At 47.9% G+C, this 19,680-nt stretch overlaps 4 protein-coding genes across 4 annotated transcripts; all 4 read right to left on the reverse strand.

Moving 5' to 3' along the window:
• Positions 1–2,757: 2,757 nt before the first annotated feature.
• Positions 2,758–5,207, reverse strand: LOC127769981 (cationic peroxidase SPC4-like). Its single transcript, XM_052295641.1, has 2 exons — positions 4,818–5,207; positions 2,758–4,727 (listed from the first exon to the last, which is right to left on the reverse strand). The coding sequence occupies exons 1-2, from the start codon at positions 5,043–5,045 to the stop codon at positions 3,948–3,950; spliced, it is 1,008 nt and encodes a 335-aa protein (XP_052151601.1). The 5' UTR covers positions 5,046–5,207; the 3' UTR covers positions 2,758–3,947.
• A 1,866-nt stretch (positions 5,208–7,073) lies between these two features.
• LOC127769300 (cationic peroxidase SPC4-like) lies at positions 7,074–8,399 on the reverse strand. Its single transcript, XM_052294838.1, has 2 exons — positions 8,095–8,399; positions 7,074–8,020 (listed from the first exon to the last, which is right to left on the reverse strand). Exons 1-2 carry the CDS (start codon positions 8,320–8,322, stop codon positions 7,232–7,234), a joined length of 1,017 nt encoding a protein of 338 aa, XP_052150798.1. The 5' UTR covers positions 8,323–8,399; the 3' UTR covers positions 7,074–7,231.
• A 3,863-nt stretch (positions 8,400–12,262) lies between these two features.
• LOC127770969 (uncharacterized) lies at positions 12,263–15,040 on the reverse strand. Its single transcript, XM_052296728.1, has 4 exons — positions 14,790–15,040; positions 14,486–14,712; positions 14,147–14,385; positions 12,263–14,046 (listed from the first exon to the last, which is right to left on the reverse strand). Exons 1-4 carry the CDS (start codon positions 15,038–15,040, stop codon positions 13,636–13,638), a joined length of 1,128 nt encoding a protein of 375 aa, XP_052152688.1. The 3' UTR covers positions 12,263–13,635.
• An 882-nt stretch (positions 15,041–15,922) lies between these two features.
• LOC127771497 (PI-PLC X domain-containing protein At5g67130-like) lies at positions 15,923–19,083 on the reverse strand. Its single transcript, XM_052297417.1, has 7 exons — positions 18,796–19,083; positions 18,583–18,720; positions 17,451–17,549; positions 17,057–17,357; positions 16,745–16,968; positions 16,593–16,679; positions 15,923–16,518 (listed from the first exon to the last, which is right to left on the reverse strand). Exons 1-7 carry the CDS (start codon positions 19,003–19,005, stop codon positions 16,183–16,185), a joined length of 1,395 nt encoding a protein of 464 aa, XP_052153377.1. The 5' UTR covers positions 19,006–19,083; the 3' UTR covers positions 15,923–16,182.
• Positions 19,084–19,680: the final 597 nt, after the last annotated feature.

The following is a 19,680-nucleotide window of genomic DNA, read 5'->3' on the forward strand; positions in this document are numbered from 1 at the left end:
CGATCGACCTACGAGGCACATTTTCCTGCTCTATTTTTTGGTGCGAACCGAAATATGTAATTAACTGTCGGTAGTATATATATTCCTAGTATCTTTTATTTCCTTCTCAAACAAACTAACAAGATTAGTGTTACACATATAAGCCATCCTAGGAGGGTATAAATTAAGGAATAAGAAGAATAACTTAACCAGTAGTATATATGGCCGAAGCTTCTATCAGCTATAGGGCTTGTTTGGGGAGCTTAAAATTCTAAGAAACAACTGGTTGGTAGCTAGCTTCTGAGAATCTGTAAAAGCGGGGTACCCAACTTTTGGCTTCTAGTTCATTTTTCTGGATTTTACAACTATAGCTTCTCAGAATATGGACCAAAAGCTAGACTGTTTGGGGAGCTTCTGATTCTGGAAGAAGCTGCAACAGCTATAGATATATACTCCCCCAAACTGGGCTGTACTTTGTTTAGAATTTTTAGCTTACCAAACAATTTAGATCTCACCAGGATTTAAAATCTGTAATTATAAGATAAGATAAAATAGAAAAATTAAGTAACATAGCTAATACATCAGTTAGCTACTAACATATAAAAATCTCGAACTTTCCTAGCAATAGTTGCTTCCTCCATTCTAAAATATAAGATATTTTTTATTTGATGTGACACATCTTAATACTAAAAGTCTATACGTATTTTAATATTACAAATGTAGAAGTAATTTATATTTTTGAATTACAGAGTGAATATGCCATAGTGGTAGTACGATGCATATGGTACATCTATATAAGCAACAGCGACAACTCATGAGGAATATGAGCTAGTAGTATTTGATTTTTTGGGTCGGTCGAAATGTTAGAAGCTAGTAAGAGGCGCAATGTAGCTTGTAGCTATCAGGGGGGCCCGGCCGCAAAACTGGAAATTAGTTAACAGGCCGGTGTCGCCATGTGTATATGTTGATCGATATATTATCTGCTCCGGCCACCACTTGCTTTGAGCCGACAAGCCTAGCCACATCTCTCCATCGATCCACCATGCATATGCATCCAGCCATTAACAGATAACTGTTGCTATGCCTATGCTAATCCATCTCTCTCTAGATCTCTCTCTCATATAGTATATGCTAAAACCATTTTGATTGTGGCCGTATTAATTAAATTAGTGTACGCATGTCTCTATCGTTCAATGTTGACATAATGATGAAATTCTTGCGAAGCAAAAATTATTTGTTACGGAGCTCAGTAAAACTTTAATTAATTATATACCTAAGAAGACGAAGAAAAGAAGAACCTGCTTTCTCTCACACGTCCGGCGACCGAGAAAAATACGACGCTCTGCTTTCGATCGGTTGACTGTGCCCTGATGAGCAAGAATGGTGGGAAACCTCCCTAGCTATCTCAATTTACCGGAGTACGTACGTACGTACTTTGTGAGTGTGCTAGTACGGTGAGAAGATCGCAAGAAAGCACCTATATATGGTCGTCACTTGACTAGTGGGCGGCTGCCCCCACCATGCTAGGATCTGGAGTAGCTACCGCGAAGCACCGGCCATGAGCCCTAGTCACGACGCCACGGCCAACGGCCCACGCTATACTTCCGTGGTCTCAACAGATCGGAAGAAGGCTCTACATTTGCTATGCTCAATTTTGCAATGTTTTTGTGACGTTAATTTCAATAGTTGAAAATACTACCTCATCATGTACTGGAAGTGAAATGTTTCGATTTGATTTGATTGTGTTTCACTATTTTAAGTTTTGGTTGTTATTACTTTCTTCAATTTTTCAATCATTGGAACGTAACCCAATTATTTCATACGTGGAAGGAAATTATACGTTTCAATTTAAATTTGACAATGTTTTATTTCCTTTATTTTATTTCTCAATATTGCATTCCACTTGTCTTGGTGTTTGGTATATCACGCTGGTTCTCTTTTATTACTGCTATTATATTCTAAATGTTTTATTGTCTGAAAATTTTGTTTCACAATGTATAAGTTTGTTCTTTCAGTAACTATTAACTGATGAAGCAGTTTTAACGATTTCTTTTATCATATCAAACGGACTATCTCTAGTCGATTCCTTTATAATTTATACGGACTAACAATATTTCTCAAGATGTGAGGTAAGAAAATTCTCACTCTGCTTTTCAATATATGAATCTGCTAAGTTTTGTTATAAAATTTGACCATTCGTCTTTGTTGAATAGTCCCACATTGACTGTGAAATGGCAAATGACCTAAGATATAAGTGGGGGAATCCCTCACCTCAATGGCTAGCTTTTGGGGTAGGAAATGCTATTTACGATCCTACAAGTGGTATCAGAGCCTGGCTAGTTTAACATCTCTAGCCCGATGGACACAGTGTGTGAAGGCCTGATGGACCGTGAGTGTCTGCGGGGCTCGTATACCTGATGGACCGTGGGCCTATCCTGTGGGGCCCGTATACGGTGAAGGGCTGAGGGACACCAATGTGTGAAGGGGTAGATTGTTGAATAGTCCCACATTAGTTGTGGAAGGACAAAGGACCTAAGATATAAGTGGGGGAGCCCCTCACCTCAATGACTAGCTTTTGGGGTGGGAAAGACCCTTTACGATCCTACAGTTTTATTCATTTTTTTTTTTCAAATCGTAATAATATAAGTAAAGTTTCTTTAGTGATCAATCAAGCCCTAACAAAAGAAAATATATTTCATTAACTTTTTTAACTAAAACAATGATTAAACATTATGTAAAAAGTTAACATCGCTATATATTAGAAAACGGAGGTAGTACGAGATTGTTATATATTAGAAATCGGAGGTAGTACGAGATTGAAATTATGAGGTAGTACCGCTAGCAAAGAAAAACAATCTTATTATTGGCTTTCACAGTGCATTGACGTGGCATTCAGCCCAAGCCAGATAGGTTGGAGATTCCACCACACGTCGAACTATTTTGTTGCTCTGAAGAACGCAGAGCCAAATGTTACCACAGGTACCTCGTCAAAATCTGCAGCTTTGGATCCCACATTTCATGCCCCGCACCATAAGGAAGGGAGAGAGAAGACCGAGGAGAGGCACTTTGTCGCCATCCCCGCGCTCCACGCTGCCGAGCATATTGGACAGTGGAGGAGGGCGATGAGGTGAGGAGCGCTTCAAACCGCACCGGCGACACGATGCCGTGGCCACAGACGAAGAAGAGGGGTGAAAAAGGTAGGGAGAGGGGAGAAACGTTGCCGTTGTTCTTGTCCTCTTCATCCCCTGATATAGTTGTGCCGGCGTCGTGTCAAGAGGAGAGAAGGTGAGGTGGCGCCGACGTCTAGCTGTTGCCTTCGTCGCTTGGGACGCCCTCGTCACCTCTAGATCCACACCCGCGCCGCCAACCTCGCCGCTGCTTTGGGGGAGGAGAGGAAGGGTGGTACACCGGTGGATCTAGCCGCCGCTCCGCCTAGTGTCGTCGCCGCATCGGCCCGACGGCTCGGCTCCCTACACCCGACGCCACTACTTCTTGAGCTGCTGCTGCCGCTCCGCCTGACTCCGTCTCCGCTCGATACCTTAGCTTCCTCCGCCAAGCGTCGTCACCTCGGTTTCCTTCACCCGGCGCCTCGTCTTCCTCCGGCGGTGGGAAAGGCAGAGAGGATATAGGGGGAGATGAAAAGTGGGAGTGGATCTACAAGTGAGATCCACAATAAATAACTTGCACTACTGTGAAGCATATATCCTTTGAGGAGCTTGGTCCAGGTGGCAACGGAAGCGCAGCAAATGCGGTGGTCGCACTGCTATCTCCCTTATGGTAGGGACACAACGAATTAAGCGAACAAAAGCCAAGGGCCAAGGCCTGCAGTCGTGCAGGCCAACGAGACCAGGATCAGCTAGCGTATATACGTCAACCACCTCCCTAATTAATCAACAACGGATGGAGGGCCGCTCCGTGGACATGTCGTCGTACAGCCGGAGCCAACGATCTCGATCGATCCACCCATATCAAGGAGAAGCGGCCTCATCGCCGGTGGCCAAGTCGACGAGGCGTGGTCCGTTGGTCCTGAAGCAGCTGCGGCGGATCTCGCCGACGTTCCTGTCAGTCCTCGGAACCTGGCTGAGCTTGACCATGGACTTGGCGAACTGCCTGAAGAATGCGGCCTTGTCCGCGGCGAACTGCCTGACGATTGGCGCCGTGATCCGGTCCTTGATGAGCGCCATGTCGGAGGTGAACACCCCCTGCTTCCTGGTGAGCGCGACGTAGTAGGCGTTGTCGAAGGCGTCGGGCGTGACGACGTCCAGATTCTGCAGCCGGTTGGGGTCCTTGGTGCAGTTCACGGCCAGCTTCTTGGAGAAGGTGTCGTCCTGGCGGGCGGCGCGGTCACGGAAGAAGTCGCAGTGCGCCCTCCCGACGGTGTGGGCGCCGGAGAGCGCCACCAGGTCGGCGGCTTCTCTCAGGCCCTTGCTTCCGAATTTGTCGAGGAGAGCCTGGACGCTGGAGGTGCCCGGGCCCGGGAGTTGGTTGACGAGGCGCACCGGGGCCGGGGCGAGGCTGTCTTTTTGGCCGAGAGACACTGCGTACGAGGGTCCCCCGGAGACGACGACGGCGTCACGGGTGGCGAGCGCGGAGATGTCGGCGCAGGAGACGGTGGGGCCGCATGCTGCATGCACCTTGGCGCGGATGTCGTCGACGAGTTGCAGCGCCCGCGGCTGCAGCGTCAGGTTTGGGCCCATGCCCTGCTCTGAGTTGCTGCCTCCCCTCAGATACACCGATGCATCGCACCCCTGCACATGCATATGCAGCATGTTCAGTTGAGTACAACATTATTGTTCGTACGTACGTGCGAATATAGGAGTATGTTCTTGCGTGCGTGCCTGCGGGAGGCAGTCGTGGAAGAAGATGCGGAGGAGGCCGGCGGCGAGGGCGATCTCTTGCTGCAGCGCGGCTTGCACGGAGGACCGCACGATGGCCTCCAGCGGCGGGCACGACGCCGCGTGGAAGTCCACAGACAACTCGGCTGCTGCTGCTGTTGGTGAGGAGATAAGGAGGACGGCGACGAAGGAGACCAGCTCCAGGACGGGCAGTCTCCTCGCTGCAGCCATCTTAATTTGGCTCTCTGCTCTCACTCTTGATAAATATATTTTTTTCAAGTTTATACTACTTTATTTGGGCAACTATTTGTGGCTTTTATAAGTTGTCGACTTGTCGCTCTTTAAATTTCGTTCTTACGGTTCTTTTTCCATTTTCTTCCCACCAGAATAAAAGCTTCCCTGATTTCTTTCCACTTTCGTCTATGTGATGTGATAGGTCAGACTACTGATGTGAAATATCCATTTTACACATGCCCCCTTCTCTTAATTTCCCTCCTCTCTTTATCCACCATGTTTTAGATTTCGATCACTTGTGACAATGACTTAACTCCGGGGAATCATGGAAAGCGTCGCCGCCATCTTATCTACTAGCTAGACATGCACAGGTCGGGGGGCGATGAGATGCACCGGCCAACCACCCCCCTTCCCCCACATTCCTTCTACCTTCATTATGCCTGCCTCATTGACTATATGTGCCTCTGCCTCTGCCTCTGCTCCCCTACACCAGCATCAACAGTCCCTACTTCTACACTCACCCTTCACCGCAAACACTCTCGTTCTTTTTAGCCCTCGCTTCCCTGCTAAGCTCATGTCAACTTTGAGCTCACTGACGCCATCACCGCCGAGTGTGTGGCAGTGGCGGCCAAGTCATCGTGGAAGGGCATCGAGCGGCAGTTGCAGCGAATGTCGAAGTACATCAAATTGTTTTCGGTGATGACTTGCCTAGCATCGCTAGCTCATTGAACCCAAGCGTATATCTCCTCCGGTGCCGCCTCATTGAGCCCATATCAGAGCTTGGTGCTCGATGGATGAGGGAGGAGACAGAGGGAGAAGAGATAAGATGAAGTGGAAAGAGCATTAATTAAAAGGCATAGCTAGACAACTCAACTTGTCACGCCACATAAGAGCAAGGTAAATAATATAGCCGGTTAACGGCTCCAAAAATTTCCATGTCATCTACAGCCATAGTTAGAGACACATGATACAATAATAAACTGCAGCGAACAGATTTCTGAATATTGCTTTTCATTTTATTTATTGCATTGCATGTTCTTCATTTGCATATAGCAAGGCCAACTGCTGCTCATCTATTTGCTAGCCAATCACTAAAGCTTTGCAGTATCTTGGAGCTCGTAAGGAGTTGGTGATAATTTAGTCACTGGCTAAATCTCTCTCTCTCTTCAACTTTTGCTTTTAACTCAGTTTTTTAAGCCACGGAGGACAGCTATCGCCGGCTTGAAGCATCTATTGCACTTGCTCTAAGTGAAATTGAAAAAACAATTGAGAAGTTTATGTTCCCAATGACAAAAAAAATATATAGTTAGAAGAGCTGGGAAACTATTTCAATCCCTCGAGGGATATCCCCTCGTTTTTTTGCATGTCATGCTCAAATGGATATGAAAAAATATGAAAAAAAAATTGAGAAGATGTATTATAATGTGACATCTCACTCCACAAACATGCAAGTTCAAATTCAACTTCTACATCTGGCAACGAAAAAAACAAATTAAACTATAACTAGTTAACGTATATTTACAGTCAATTTGAACTTGCATATTTGTGGAGTAATACATCAAATGTTAATACATCTTCTCATTTTTTTTATTTTTTTATAAATATTTGAGTGACATGCAAATAACGAGGGAATATTCTCTCAAGAGATCAAAATCCACTCCCTAGAAGAGCCGCCGCTTATAAATTTCTTCATTTTTTCTTTTTTTTTTCATATGTGCAAGGAAAATGTATCAATTTAAATTTGACAGTGTCAATTTTGTTTTATTTTCCAATTGCATTCCACTTCTCAAGGTGTTTGGTATGTACTATATTTTTCAAATGTTTTGTTGACTGAAAATTTGGTTTCACAAAGTATAACTTCACTAATGGTTAAACTGAAACAGCTTGAACACTCTTTTTTTTTTTTGCTCGGATAAAACGTCCGATCGATCTCTAGTCGCGTACTCGTACGTACTAACAATCTTTAACAAGGTGGGATGTAAGAGAATACGAGGTTGAAATGATGAGGGATCGCTACTCGCTAGCTAGGAAAGAAAAACAGTCTTACTAGTTATTATTGCACGGACATAACGAAAGCATATGCGTACAAAAGCCAAGGCCTGAAGACTAAAGAGACTAGGATCAGCTAGCGACGTCAAGCACCTAGCTCCCTAATTAACGAGCAACGACAGACAGCTGAATGATCAAGCAGAAGCAGCGAAGCCCTCCTCATCGCTGGTGGCGAAGTCGACGAGGCTCTGGCTGTTGGTCCTGAAGCAGCTGCGGCGGATCTCGCCGACGTTCCTGTCAGTCCTCGGCACATTGCTTAGTTTGACCATGGACTTGGCGAACTGCGTGAAGAAGGCGGCCTTGTCCGTGGCGAACTGCCTGACGATGGGCGCCGTGATCCGGTCCTTGATGAGCGCCATGTCGGAGGTGAAGACGCCCTGGTTGTGGGTGAGCGCGATGTAGTAGGCGTTGTCGAAGGCGTCGGGGGTGATCACGTCCAGGTTCTGCAGCCGGTTGGGGTCCTTGGTGCAGTTCAACGCCAGCTTCTTGGAGAAGGTGTCGTCCTGGCGGCGGGCGCGGTCATCGAAGAAGGCGCAGCGTGTCCTCCCGACGGTGTGCCCGCCGGAGAGCGCCACCAGGTCGGCGGCGTCCCGCAGTCCCCTGCTTGCAAAAAGGTCGATGAGATCCTGGACTCTGGAGGTGCCCGGGCCCGGGAGATCTCCGACGAGGTCCAACGATGCCGGAGCGAGGCTGTCTTTTTGGCCGAGTGGCACGGCGTAAGAGGGGCCGCCGGAGACGACGACAGCGTCGCGGGTGGCGAGGGCGGAGATGTCGGCGCAGGAGACGGTGGGGCCGCAGGCGGCGTGCACCTTGGCGCGGATGTCCTCCACCAGCTGCAGCGCCCGCGGCTGCAGCGTGAGGTTTGGGCCCATGCCCTGCTCCGAGTTGCTGCCTCCTCTCAGATACACCGACGCATCGCACCCCTGCATATATATATGTATGTTCAGTTCAATACAGCATTGTTCGTCGGTACGTGCAAATGTTCTTGCGTGCGTGCCTGCGGGAAGCAGTCGTGGAAGAAGATGCGGAGGAGGCCGGCGGCGAGGGCGATCTCCTGCTGGAGAGCGGCTTGCACGGAGGAGCGCACGATGGACTCCAGCTGCGGGCACGACGCCGCGTGGAAGTCCACGGACAACTCTGCTGCTGCTGCTGGTGAGGAGATGAGGAGGACGGCGACGATGGAGACGAGCTCCAGGACGGCCAGTCTCCTGCTCGCTGCACCCATCTCAATTTGGCTCTCCGCACTCACTCTCTTACCGGCTGTGCTGTGCTAGCTTGTGGCTTCCTCACGTCCAATACTGTATGGCTAGCTGTTATTTATAAGCCAGCAACCATCAATCTATGTACCCCACATGACAGACACTACGCCACGGACAGACACACATGCACAGTACTCATAACACAAGCAAATCGCTAGCTTCATTCCATGAGCCCATAGATAAACAAAACAACAAATTACAGTCGAGTGGTCCAACGAGTTTATCACGTGGTTGGTGAAAAGTACTCATTCCCTCCGTCTCAGAATATAGCAACCTAAAATCGGATTGGACATATTCTAAGATATGTCCAGCTTTATAATACTAGGATATATCCAATCTAATTCTAGGTTGGAGGGAGTATATGTTATCTTATGGATAATGGGTACATGTGTGCGCCTTTTTTTACGGTTCATGGATACCTTTTGTTCCCTATCTTTTTTTTTCCCGCACGCACCTAGAGCTAACAGTAAGCAAGTGGTTTGTACATTACAATATGGCAGGGCATTATCTCATACTCGCTCCATCTGTGCATCTCTATTACTCTAATTTTATCCTAAAATGCATTATTAAGCACTACATGTTTGTGTCAATAATTTCTTATTTAAGTTTATCTCCATCTTATATTACACCGCCCCCTACCCCCGGAGGAAAAAAACAACAATCCTAGTGCATTATTAGGGGTATGTATGTCATTTATCTTTCCTACTAATTTGTGCTTCATGTGCTAAAAATGTACTTATTTAAGGACGAGGGTAATACTAGTATGTATTACTAGTATGTATAGTAGTACTACCTCGTTTCGGTACCGGTTTACCATTTTTCTAAGCTATCGGCTTGTCGTGGTTCCTTTTCCCTTTTCTTTGTTATCAGAAAAAATGTTTTCCTAATACTTTTGTCACTTTCAATGATGCGACGTGACAGGTCAGGATACAAGCATGGACTAGTGAATGAAATGTATATTTTGCAAATACCCCCACCTCTTCATTTATCTATTCTCTCTTGTCTCCGGTCCTCATCCAGTGTTGCCCTATTTGAGATCTTGACCAGTAGAGACGATAACTTAGCTCGAGGGAATTAACAGAAGTGCCTCCGCTATCTCATCTGGCTGGACACACGCGGGCGACGCGATGCGCTGGTCAATCACCCCCTCCACCCACGTGGCCCTCTACAATCACCACACTCACTTTATTGCTCCATGCGCCGGCCTCCGCCTCCACCTCTGCTCCACACCAGCATCCTGTGTTACCTGATACGGCACAAAAGTCACGTATCGGTATCGGATACTCGCACGGATATGGATACGTATCGGATATGCTCCGATACGTATCTCGTACGTATCACAGATTTTCGCAATTTTCAATTAAATAGAAAAACACGGATACTTCGCCGATACGTCCCGAACGTTCCTGATATGGTTCCATCTGCTATTCCTCCGGATGCTCCTCATGCTCGTGACCTTACGCGGTCCCGGTGCCGTCGTCATCGCCACACGCGGAAGCAACAGCATTGCAGCTAGGCACAGCGGAAGATTGCCCGCGCCAACGCCAGGCGGAGGCCGTTTGGCCGCTGCCGCCGCCGCCTCCGCCGCTGCCGCTGCAACCGCCGGCGGCACCGTGGAAGCACGAGTATACTTCTCTTCGTTCCCCTGTGAGCCAAATCTCCTCTTCTAGCTTGGCTTTCCAAGTTCCCATGCTTGATCTGTAATTTTTTTTTCTTATTTTCTTGCTACAAGTAGTCAAGCATTATCATGGATTTTGGATTTGGAAGCTCAGGCTAGTGCATGTGCATCTAGCAATCCTAGTGCTAGCGCGGCTGCTCATGCAGCTGCTAATTTATCAAGAGAAAGCAAGGGCAAGTAACATCTTGATATTGGTGGTGGTCGATCGGTAGGTGTTGGGTCCTCCTACTTGCGTAGTCGGCACTTCACTTGATGTTGTAAGCACGATGCATCAATTTACATGTGTTGATTTTTGTCTGAATTCGCCAACTTGAATTATCTAGAAAAGATAATTTGGAGAAGATTGATACGGGATTGGCTGAACACTCCTATTTTATTGCTATTTCCTTAATATATATAAATATGTACACGTATCCCCGTATCTTAATATTTTGAAAAATGACGTATCCCCGTATCACCGTATCACGTATCTGTATCCCCGTATCAAGGTAACATAGCCAGCATCATGATCAGTAGTCTCTATCTTCTATACCCACTTGTCACCACGAATATTCTTGCTCTTCCTAGCTCTTGTCTCTGCTAAGCCCACGCCGACCCTGAGCTCACCAACACCATCGTCATCGAGTGTGTGGCCAGGTCATTGTGGAAGGGCATCGAATGGCAGTTGTGGCCAATGGCCATGTACATCAAATTCTACGGTGGCGGGTTGCCGAGCATCACTAGTTCATTGAGCCCGAGCAACCCCCAGCACCGCCTTGTCGAGCCCAAACAATGCTTAATAGAGGATATAAAGAGAGAATAGAGAAAGATGAAGTGGAAGGAGGGTTAGAAGGAATCGCTCGTCCATGCTGGTAGCTCAACTCTTCACACCACGTGTGTGAAAAATGAAAGAAAAATATAGCTGAAAGGGTGACCATTTATAAAAGTGGTAAATAGTTTAATATCCTCGTAAGTTTTAAACCACATGTGCTTCGAAGGCCACCCATTTTTAAAATGTGTCTGCTTCTAACGGATAGACAACCTACTTATGGATATGTGCTATCCGAATTAACAAGAACCCCAAAACATCTCCCAAAAGATCCCATGCATCCTACCTCCTCTTGTCTATTTTTAACAACAACAACCCCCGCCCCCCCCCCCCCCCCCCCCTCCTCCTCCAAACTGTCTTGCGGTTCCTCTAGCTATGGATGGAAGTTGTTTTTCTTGGTATTCAAGTAGTTTTCTTGTTTTTAGTTAAGTTGTTATTTTATAAGCCACAATGCTCGATCTAACTGTAGCTTTTTAAAGCAAATGCCCGGAATGAATTCTACTATTAAGAACCCATTAAGAAAATAATATACTTGCTGCTTTTAAGTTCTTTATGTACGTGCTACTTTAGATAATTGTAGTACTACTACTACTACTTTAGATAGGAGTACTTATTTGGACTGGTGCGTGCGTGTACCACATCGAGATTCATGATGACACCGATCGATGTACAATATATCACGTGGTGCATGCATGCATGCATGTGTCGATCATGCGGCATGCGATGAACCCCCACATGATACTTGTTGGCCGCTTCGTCCGGTCGATCAGTCGCCAACTTTAATTGACACCATCGTTCCCTGAACCTCAACGTGCATCTCGTCGATCGTCGCCAACAACTCTTCATGCATCTTGTCGTACGTGTACTGTGCGCGCGTGAGTCGACCTTATCGAGGGCTGATGAATTACAGGTACGGTGGTGGATCCATCAGGAAAAAGATCTTGTTTTCTTTAACCCTTGTGAGGCAGACGCATATGTTGGTACTAGGTGTGGACAATTACATAGCTTATACTACCTCCGTCTCTAAATATTTAAAGCCGTTGACTTTTTAAAACATATTTAACCATTCATCTTATTTAAATAATTATTAATTCTTTTATTATCATTTGATTCATTGTTAAATATACTATTATATGTACATATGGTTTTGAATAAGACGAACGGTCAAACATGCTTAAAAAAGTCAACGGCGTCAAATATTTAGGGATGGAGAGAGTATAAGATTACTACTCCCTCCGTTTCACAATGTAAGTCATTCTAGCATTTCTCACATTCATATTGATGTTAATGAATCTAAATATTTCACAATGTAAGTCATTCTAGCATTTCTCACATTCATATTGATGTTACATATCTAGATTCATTAACATCAATATGAATGTGAAAAATGTTAGAATGACTTACATTGTGAAATGGGGAAAGTAAAAATTATTACAGACGTTGTGGGTCGAAAATTACAACTTATAAAATAACAGCTTAATTAAAAACAGAAAACTTCTCAAACAACTACTCCGTAGTTAAAAGTTAAAATGGCTTGCAATATTTATTATAAAACGGCCGGGGAGAGTAGTTTTCTAACGCCACGCACGCGATGCATAAGATTGTATATATGTACTACCGGGGTGTTTGGTTGCCAATCATACTTTGTCGTAATTTGCTACGCTTAGGCAGGTTTGATCACATTGATGGCTGTTTGGTTGTAGCCACTATTGTGACAAGATTCCCTTCCTATAAATTAGGTCCATATGTTATTAACTTGAAAAAGTGTGGTAAGATTTTCTTAGGCTTATTAAAGTGTGGCTAAGAATTTGATCACCTCAAATTAGATAAGTGTAACAATATTTATTGACCAAGTATGACTAGTAACCAAACATGCGTGCATACCCTAACATCCACTTGTTGTTGTTATATGATAGGTAGCGCGTGCGCCGAGACCTTGTGCTTGGCGTTTGAACGCTTCAAAGTCCCATAAACGATCGATACTCTATTGGTCAAGTGGATGCATCGAGCTAGGCTATAGTTTCAATTTAATCACTGTTTTCCCACTTCCCAGCTAGTACCGCTATATTATATTACATGTGGCTGAATTTATAAAGTGAGTGGCCATGTTGTCCTCGTGCAGCTGCAGCGTTAGGAAGACTATATATGATTATTGGACTCGCACACTTTGGAGTTGGTAGAATGCAATCCTTCTTCTTTTTTATTTCAAAAAAAGTTCAGTGGATGTGTTTATCTGACAGGCTAACAGCTATATTTGGAAACTCAAAATCCCCTTAAAGATATATATCTTTTCTGAAATGGTTAATTTAGTGGCACATAAAGAAAACGGTAAACTTTTCATGGCATATAAGAAACCGGTTGAACCATTTTTAAGGTGACTAGTTAAAATATCAGTTCGCTCCAATTAATGGACCTCAGGTGATCCGGTTTTGTAAATTGAGTGACCTATATTTTGATTTAGGGATGTATTTCAGACTCGGCGACAAATTAAGGGACCTGAAGTGTACTTACCAAAAGTTACGGCGTTACGTGAACAAAATGGGCTTAATATGGCTAGTATGAAAATGTGGGCCTTAACGGGCCTACTTGAAAACGCCAATTGGTCGTACAAGGGATGCATGTAGGATGAAAGGAATAAGTTTTCCTTAACTTAACAGCGAGATTATTTAAGATCCCTTAATCATAAAACCAGAAATGTTTACCCCTAAATTTACTAAAACCGTTCACTCAAGGCCCTATAGCAGTATATATGAGTGGTTTCGCTGACGTGGCATCCTAGTCAGCAAATTTTTTTTAAAAAGTATGTGGGGCCCACATGTCAGCCGCACTTTTTTTTTCCTCTTTTCTTCTCCTTCTCTTCTCTTCTCTCCCTTCTTTCTTTCTCTTAGCGTGCGGATGTGGGTGGCGCAGCGTAGGGCGAGCGCGGCAGCAGAGCGGCGGCGGGCGCGAGCGCGGCGGCAGGCAAAGAAGCGGAGGGTGAGCGCGGCGGCGGAGGGCGAGCATGGCACACGATTCACTGCATGATGCATGCACACTGTGTAGTATGAACATGAACGATTGATTTAATTTGGGGTACCTTCTCCGGTACGTGCTGCTGCTATCGGTCAAGTAGACGTCGCCGGTCCTCTGGTCGACGTCGAAGCCGTTGAGGAAGAACAGAAAAGGTTCTTTTGTGTGGTGCCGCAAAGCCTGCGTGTGTTTGCTCTTGTTGTGTGCAATCGTGTAGTGCAAAATCTGTGTAAGAATAAGTGTGTGCGTCCACGATGTTAGAATAAATGGACTAGTAAATTAGCTAGTAAATTACTTTCCGGTTGAGGAAGTTGAACGGCACATCGATGGCCTCCGTCGTCACCACCTTGGCCAGCCCGCCGCGCGCCGGCACCCTCAGGAGGCCCAGATACGCGTCGGCCACGTACAGGTCGCCAGAGGCGTGGTGGAACTGCAGCCCCAACGGCCGCCCGCACACGCTCTCCGGCACCACCAGCTTCTTCTCCGGCGAGCAAACGCTGACGCTCCTGGTGGTGAACAAATCGTCAGTGCATGCTTACTTACGGGCGCCGGCAGCGTCATGGCGGCGGAGGGAGAGGCGGAGAGGAGGCAGCCGGCGACGGCGAGCTCGGCGGCGGCGAGCTCTCCTTCCGACACATCGCATACAGAGCGACGAGCGCCGAACTGGCCGAGGCGTAGAAGGCCAGCAGCGGCGCGGTCTTTATCCCGTAGGCGTGCGCAGCGCGAGCAGGGACTCGTCGCCACCATGGCCGACTACGGCGACTCGTCCCCGCGCTCTGCCGCGGCCATCGACGGCGCACCACCATGGAGACGGTGAACCAGTTGGAGAGGAAGACGGCGACTCCCAGGCTCCCACACCTCCTGAGCAAGCCGAACGACACGGCGTAGTTGTCCCTCTTGATGTCGCTGTTGCCGCAGGGCACGCAGAGGCCGAGCACGAGGATGGGAAGACGATGTAGTTGACGAGGAGAAAGAAGGGGCTCGCGAGCATGACGGGGAGGACGGAGTGGTAGTAGTCGGTGACGAACCCGAGCTCGTTGTCGATCACCTGGAACAGCGTCGCCGCCACCGTCGCCCTATCGGAGAGGGGGGCGCCGGCCGCCTTTGTCTCCACCTCCGCTGCTCCCGAGGGTGGGGGCGGCAGGATCCGCGAGCCGGCGGCGCCCACCCCCTCTCCCGTCGGCCTCATCTCCGCCCTCTCCGGCCGGCACCAGCTGCTGCCGCGCCACCGCCGCCGCCCCTCCGCCCTCCTCCCGAGCCCGGAGCCGCCCCTCGCCCGTCGCCGCCGCGCTCACCGCAACCGAACTCGCGAACCGCCGCTCGCCCACCGCGCCCCGCTCTGCCTGCCTTGGACGCGCGTCGCTGCTGCTCCCCCTATGCGCCAAAGAAAAAAGCGATTGAGAAGATCAGTGCTGACTAGGAATGTTGAGCTCACATTTTTGTGTCATTTACATGTGGGCCCCACATATTAATTTTTTATTTTTTTGCTAACTAGGATGCCACGTCAGTAAAACCAGATAAAAATACTGCCGAGGGACCTCCGATGAACGGTTTGTGAGAGTTTAGGGGTACACATTTCTGGTTTTGTGGTTAAGGGATCTTAAACAATCTCGCTGTCAAGCTAAGGGATCTCCGGTGAACTTATTCCAGGACGAAATGCCGAATTTATGGGCTGTGAGTGTGCGGCCTGGAGTATGTATGGGCCGAAGGAAAATATTGGGCCTTAAGTGGACTGACGACAGAAATATGGGCCTTATGTGGGCGGAGATGGCAAGGTTATGGCCTTATGTGACATGAAATGTTTTTGGGCCGTAAGCAAAAGTTGTTGGGCGTTGAGTGGGCCGTCCTTGAAAGACGGCTATGCAGCCGTTCGCCCTGCAGGAAGGTGTGCTTCAATTCAGGCTCTGTTAACTCGGTGTTAGAAGGATTCTGAATTTCTTTTCGAGCTCGTTGCTTTTATTAAGATCACAACTAATCTACTGGGCATAGCATAAGTTGTTGTTTTTTCCTTGAACAACCCAATGGATCGACACGAACGTAGTACCAACGAAACAAGATCGAAAGACTCAAAGACAAATTAATTGATGTCAACATGCACGCATGCATCCATTACTACAAGAGATTCTAATATTAAGTGGTAATAGCTAGCTAGGTGTACAGTTAATTGTGCAAAACATTTAATTAGCAGGAGTCCGGATGGATTGCGCTTGCGTGGAAGCTGCTACTACTAGCTAGCTAGCTAAGAGATGCGCATATGGATCATGGAGTCCATCCATGAATAAAAGTATATTAGCACCATCGAATTGATGAGATGGATAAAAGCCTCATCGATCAATCTGAAATAAAAAGGTGGAGGAGAAGAGATGGCAATAATAATCCAAAGAGGAAGCTGCAGCTGGACGGATGAGGAGAGCGATTAGAGGAGGAGGATTTGGCGGTGTCCGCTGGCGATGTGCCCGTCGTGTCGTCCTTCTCTAACTTGATGGACGCCGGTCGCACCGCTGAACCAGCAGCCTCCGTCGCCGTCTCTGGTGGTTCTGCCGGCGGTGAACTAGGAGCCATCTCTGGTGCTGGTGCTGGAGCCGCTGCCGGCGGTGAAGCAGCAGCCATCTTTGGTGGCGCTGCAGGAGGCGATGACAAACTGCAGCTCCCGAACGCTGACCCAGGCTGCGTATACAACATATATAAATATGGGTTGAGAAAGAAAACCGATGGAGACAAAGGATGGATATTATAAGAACCTTGCAGGATGCTATGCTGTCGCAGCCGCATTGCTGGCGGCCGTTGGCCACGTCGGTCGCCAACGGAGCTCCACCGCCCTTACTCCTCTGCACGTGGATGGGTCGTCAGTCAATTAGTCAGAAACAGAGGCAGAATGATTATGGGCGCGGACCATGTAGTAATCGACGGCGATGAAGTTGGGCCAGCGCTTGGCGGAGGCGTCGTAGCAGGCCTTGAGCTTGGCGACGAGCGGCGCGGAGTTGTTGCCGCAGGCCCAGCTCTGGCTCGGGTTGGTGCTGAAGAAGTTCATCAGGATCAGCGACTGCTTGGTGGAGTCCATCGCCATCGACTCCGCTCGCTTCGGGCACGACCCGCCCACCAGCCCATCGTTCCCATCTGCATGTGATGTACCATCGATCAATAACATCAGGAGACATCACGATGCAGACGACGACCAATTAAGCAACAGTGTGTTTTTACGTACACTGGGTTTCCAGGACGTAGTCCCACTCGTACGCCAACCCGTCGCTGCCGTCCTTGCCCCTCTTGGACGTGAACATGAGCAGGCGGTGGTTCTGGGCGATCATGTCCTTGAGCAGAGGCCAGTCGCCTCCGCCCTTGGGCATCTTGGCAGGCGGGAACAGGTACTTGCTCAGCCCTGACCCGCCCACCACTTTGCCCAGGCTCCCCGGACCAGCGTAGTCCTCCACGAACACCGTTATCACCTCCGATGGGTTCGCATCCAGGAACGCCCCAATCTCCTTTAGCACGTCCATCGCGCGTTGCTGTGATCATCGGTCCACGACATATAAATAAACAACAACAAAATCGTATAGGTTTCTATCGTCAGTCAGTCAGTCAGAGCAATGCAGGCTTACATAGGCAGCGAAGTTGTAGCATTTCCCGCCGAACGAGTGGCAGAGCCACACTTCGTTCTGGAAGTCATACGCGTCGAGCATCAGGCCCCTCACGCCATTCTGCAATGCACTAGCACGTACTAGGACGTTAATTATCAAACGGAATAGTAATGATTAAACAGTATTCTGTAAGCTAGCTAGTACTACTAGGACTACAAGTATCGTAATAGTAGCAGTTTTGTAATGAAGATGAGCAGATATTTCAGCTGTACTGTGCAGATATGCATTGCAAGGCCACACACTGGTCAATAGGGATGAAAATAATGACGGAAATTTCCAATTGACCGAGTATTGTTTTAATTTTTCTAATTTTTAAGTGTTGCATTACAATCGACATTAAATAGTTAAATCGATAAATACTACTTAAATGGTTAATCCTGGACGGACCAAAACTCGTTTTTGACAGAAATGCTATAGTTTTCGGCCAAAGATAATACAGGGTTGAATGAACTGCTGTTTATCATGTAGTCGTAGTTCTTTCTAATGAAACTAGACAAGCCGCCTAATCTATCTTGCTGGCATCACTTGCACTGAGTGACCAGAAAGTACAATAATCGACAATTTGTGTACAGTACGCAAATTAAACTGTAAGCAGCAAACGGTAGAATTTGGGCTTGGTGGGGAATGGGTGCGCATGCACGTTGACAAAAGGTGCGGTGTGGCGTGGCCAAATGTACCTTGAGACCAAAGCATCAGCCTTTTACTTTTGCCTCCTTTTGATGTGTACCGAGCAAACGGACACCGTGATGCGTTGCGTTGCGTTGTGGTGAATGATTCTGATTTGTTTGTTGTGTAGAGAGAGAATATATACTACATGACACCTCTCTCTAGAGGATAAAGTGCACCGACGATTATGTGCGACGAGCACAAAAGACAGCAGGCTATGATACAGTAGCAGAGCCCCGTGTGCAGTACCCCAGCATGCAGGCGCAGATGGATATAGATGGATACCTCACTATACGACAATGGAGTAATATACTTGTACCAATCGTTTATAAGCGTGTATATATATGCTTTGTAAAATCGGTGAAGAAAGAATGGTATAATTTCGAATATTTATTTATTTATTGGCGAGAGAGAGAGAGATGTAGACCTTGAGCTGCGCGGTGACGGTGTCCTCCTGGTTGGGCGGCGCGATGATGGGCGTGCCGGTGCGCGACGGCGAGCCAACGATGGCGAAGGAGTTGTGCGTCGTGAGCCATGTGTACCGGTTGAACGCGAGGTCCGTCCCCTGCAATGCATCAATGGATTGAGGAGGAATTTGGTTGCTGCATTGCGAAATGATAGAGGAGTGATGTGTACGTACGTGCGCCTTGGGGTCAAGGGGCGTTGTCCGCGAGCACACGGGCGGTCCCATCCCGGGCAGCGGTGAGCAGGTGGCGCACCGCATCCCCGCCCCGCAGCTCGACGCCGTGCACGTGTCGCCCACCAGCGCGCCGCCCTCGCCCCCGGCGACGCAGCATGCGGCAACAATGGCGAGCAGCAGAGCCAGAGGGAACGTCGACGCGGCGGCCATCGCAGGAAGATCGATGCAGGCGGATGGTTCATCCGTTGCGCGCGTTGGTGCATGCCCGCGCGGCGCACACACACACAGATAATATCGTTGGTTGAAAACTGTGACAAAGTCGCGGGGAAGCCGGGGAGCACACGTACTAGAAATAGACACGGCCGCCCGGTTGTTGGGATCGGATTTCTTCTTCTACCTCTAGCTAGCTCCGATCCGTTGTTGTACGTACGTACTGCTTGTACGGGACGATGGCATACTACTATTACACACACTAATGCGTGGGGTAATAAGTCGGTGTACATTATTACAGCGGTCTTAATTAATCAAGCCAAGGCAGCGAGCGAGAGATTGTTAGTGGTACTGGCAGCTAAATTAGGTGGCTGCAATGCAATGCATGTGATACTGGACTGCGCTGAGTGGGGGGTGGTGTGCCAGAATGGCTGCCTGCCTGCTGCCCCCACCCGCTGTCTCTGCTGGACTCCACTTTCTCGCCTCTACTGTTTGCCATGGCCCAAATACCGGCCCGTCTTGTTTAGCCTGCACCAAAGTTCAGGACAAACCCTACTTAAATTCAACAAATTTTGGAGGCAAACTTATTACTAGTAGGTTTCCAACAAACTTTGGTCAATCCTCAGCGTGGCACATGCCTTCAATTGGGTAGTAGCAAAGGTGTTGGGAGCAGGT

This window comes from Oryza glaberrima, chromosome 4 (assembly GCF_000147395.1).
Source record: "Oryza glaberrima chromosome 4, OglaRS2, whole genome shotgun sequence".
Taxonomy (NCBI): domain Eukaryota; kingdom Viridiplantae; phylum Streptophyta; class Magnoliopsida; order Poales; family Poaceae; genus Oryza; species Oryza glaberrima.

What these genes read in the sequence shown, in the direction of transcription:
- LOC127769981 (XM_052295641.1), bottom strand. Translation starts at nt 5,045, where the DNA reads ATGGCTGCAGCGAGGAGACTGCCCGTCCTGGAGCTGGTCTCCTTCGTC. An exon ending in TCCACGACTGCCTCCCGCAG is followed by an intron (nt 4,728 to 4,817) that starts GCACGCACGCAA and finishes ATGCATGTGCAG; the next exon opens with GGGTGCGATGCATCGGTGTA.
- LOC127770969 (XM_052296728.1), bottom strand. Translation starts at nt 15,040, where the DNA reads ATGAGGCCGACGGGAGAGGGGGTGGGCGCCGCCGGCTCGCGGATCCTG. An exon ending in CGTCGCTCTGTATGCGATGT is followed by an intron (nt 14,386 to 14,485) that starts GTCGGAAGGAGA and finishes CCCGTAAGTAAG; the next exon opens with CATGCACTGACGATTTGTTC. An exon ending in TCAACTTCCTCAACCGGAAA is followed by an intron (nt 14,047 to 14,146) that starts GTAATTTACTAG and finishes GCACACAACAAG; the next exon opens with AGCAAACACACGCAGGCTTT.
- LOC127771497 (XM_052297417.1), bottom strand. Translation starts at nt 19,005, where the DNA reads ATGGCCGCCGCGTCGACGTTCCCTCTGGCTCTGCTGCTCGCCATTGTT. An exon ending in CCCTTGACCCCAAGGCGCAC is followed by an intron (nt 18,721 to 18,795) that starts GTACGTACACAT and finishes GATGCATTGCAG; the next exon opens with GGGACGGACCTCGCGTTCAA. An exon ending in TCGCCGTCGATTACTACATG is followed by an intron (nt 16,680 to 16,744) that starts GTCCGCGCCCAT and finishes ATCCACGTGCAG; the next exon opens with AGGAGTAAGGGCGGTGGAGC.
- LOC127769300 (XM_052294838.1), bottom strand. Translation starts at nt 8,322, where the DNA reads ATGGGTGCAGCGAGCAGGAGACTGGCCGTCCTGGAGCTCGTCTCCATC. An exon ending in TCCACGACTGCTTCCCGCAG is followed by an intron (nt 8,021 to 8,094) that starts GCACGCACGCAA and finishes ATATATATGCAG; the next exon opens with GGGTGCGATGCGTCGGTGTA.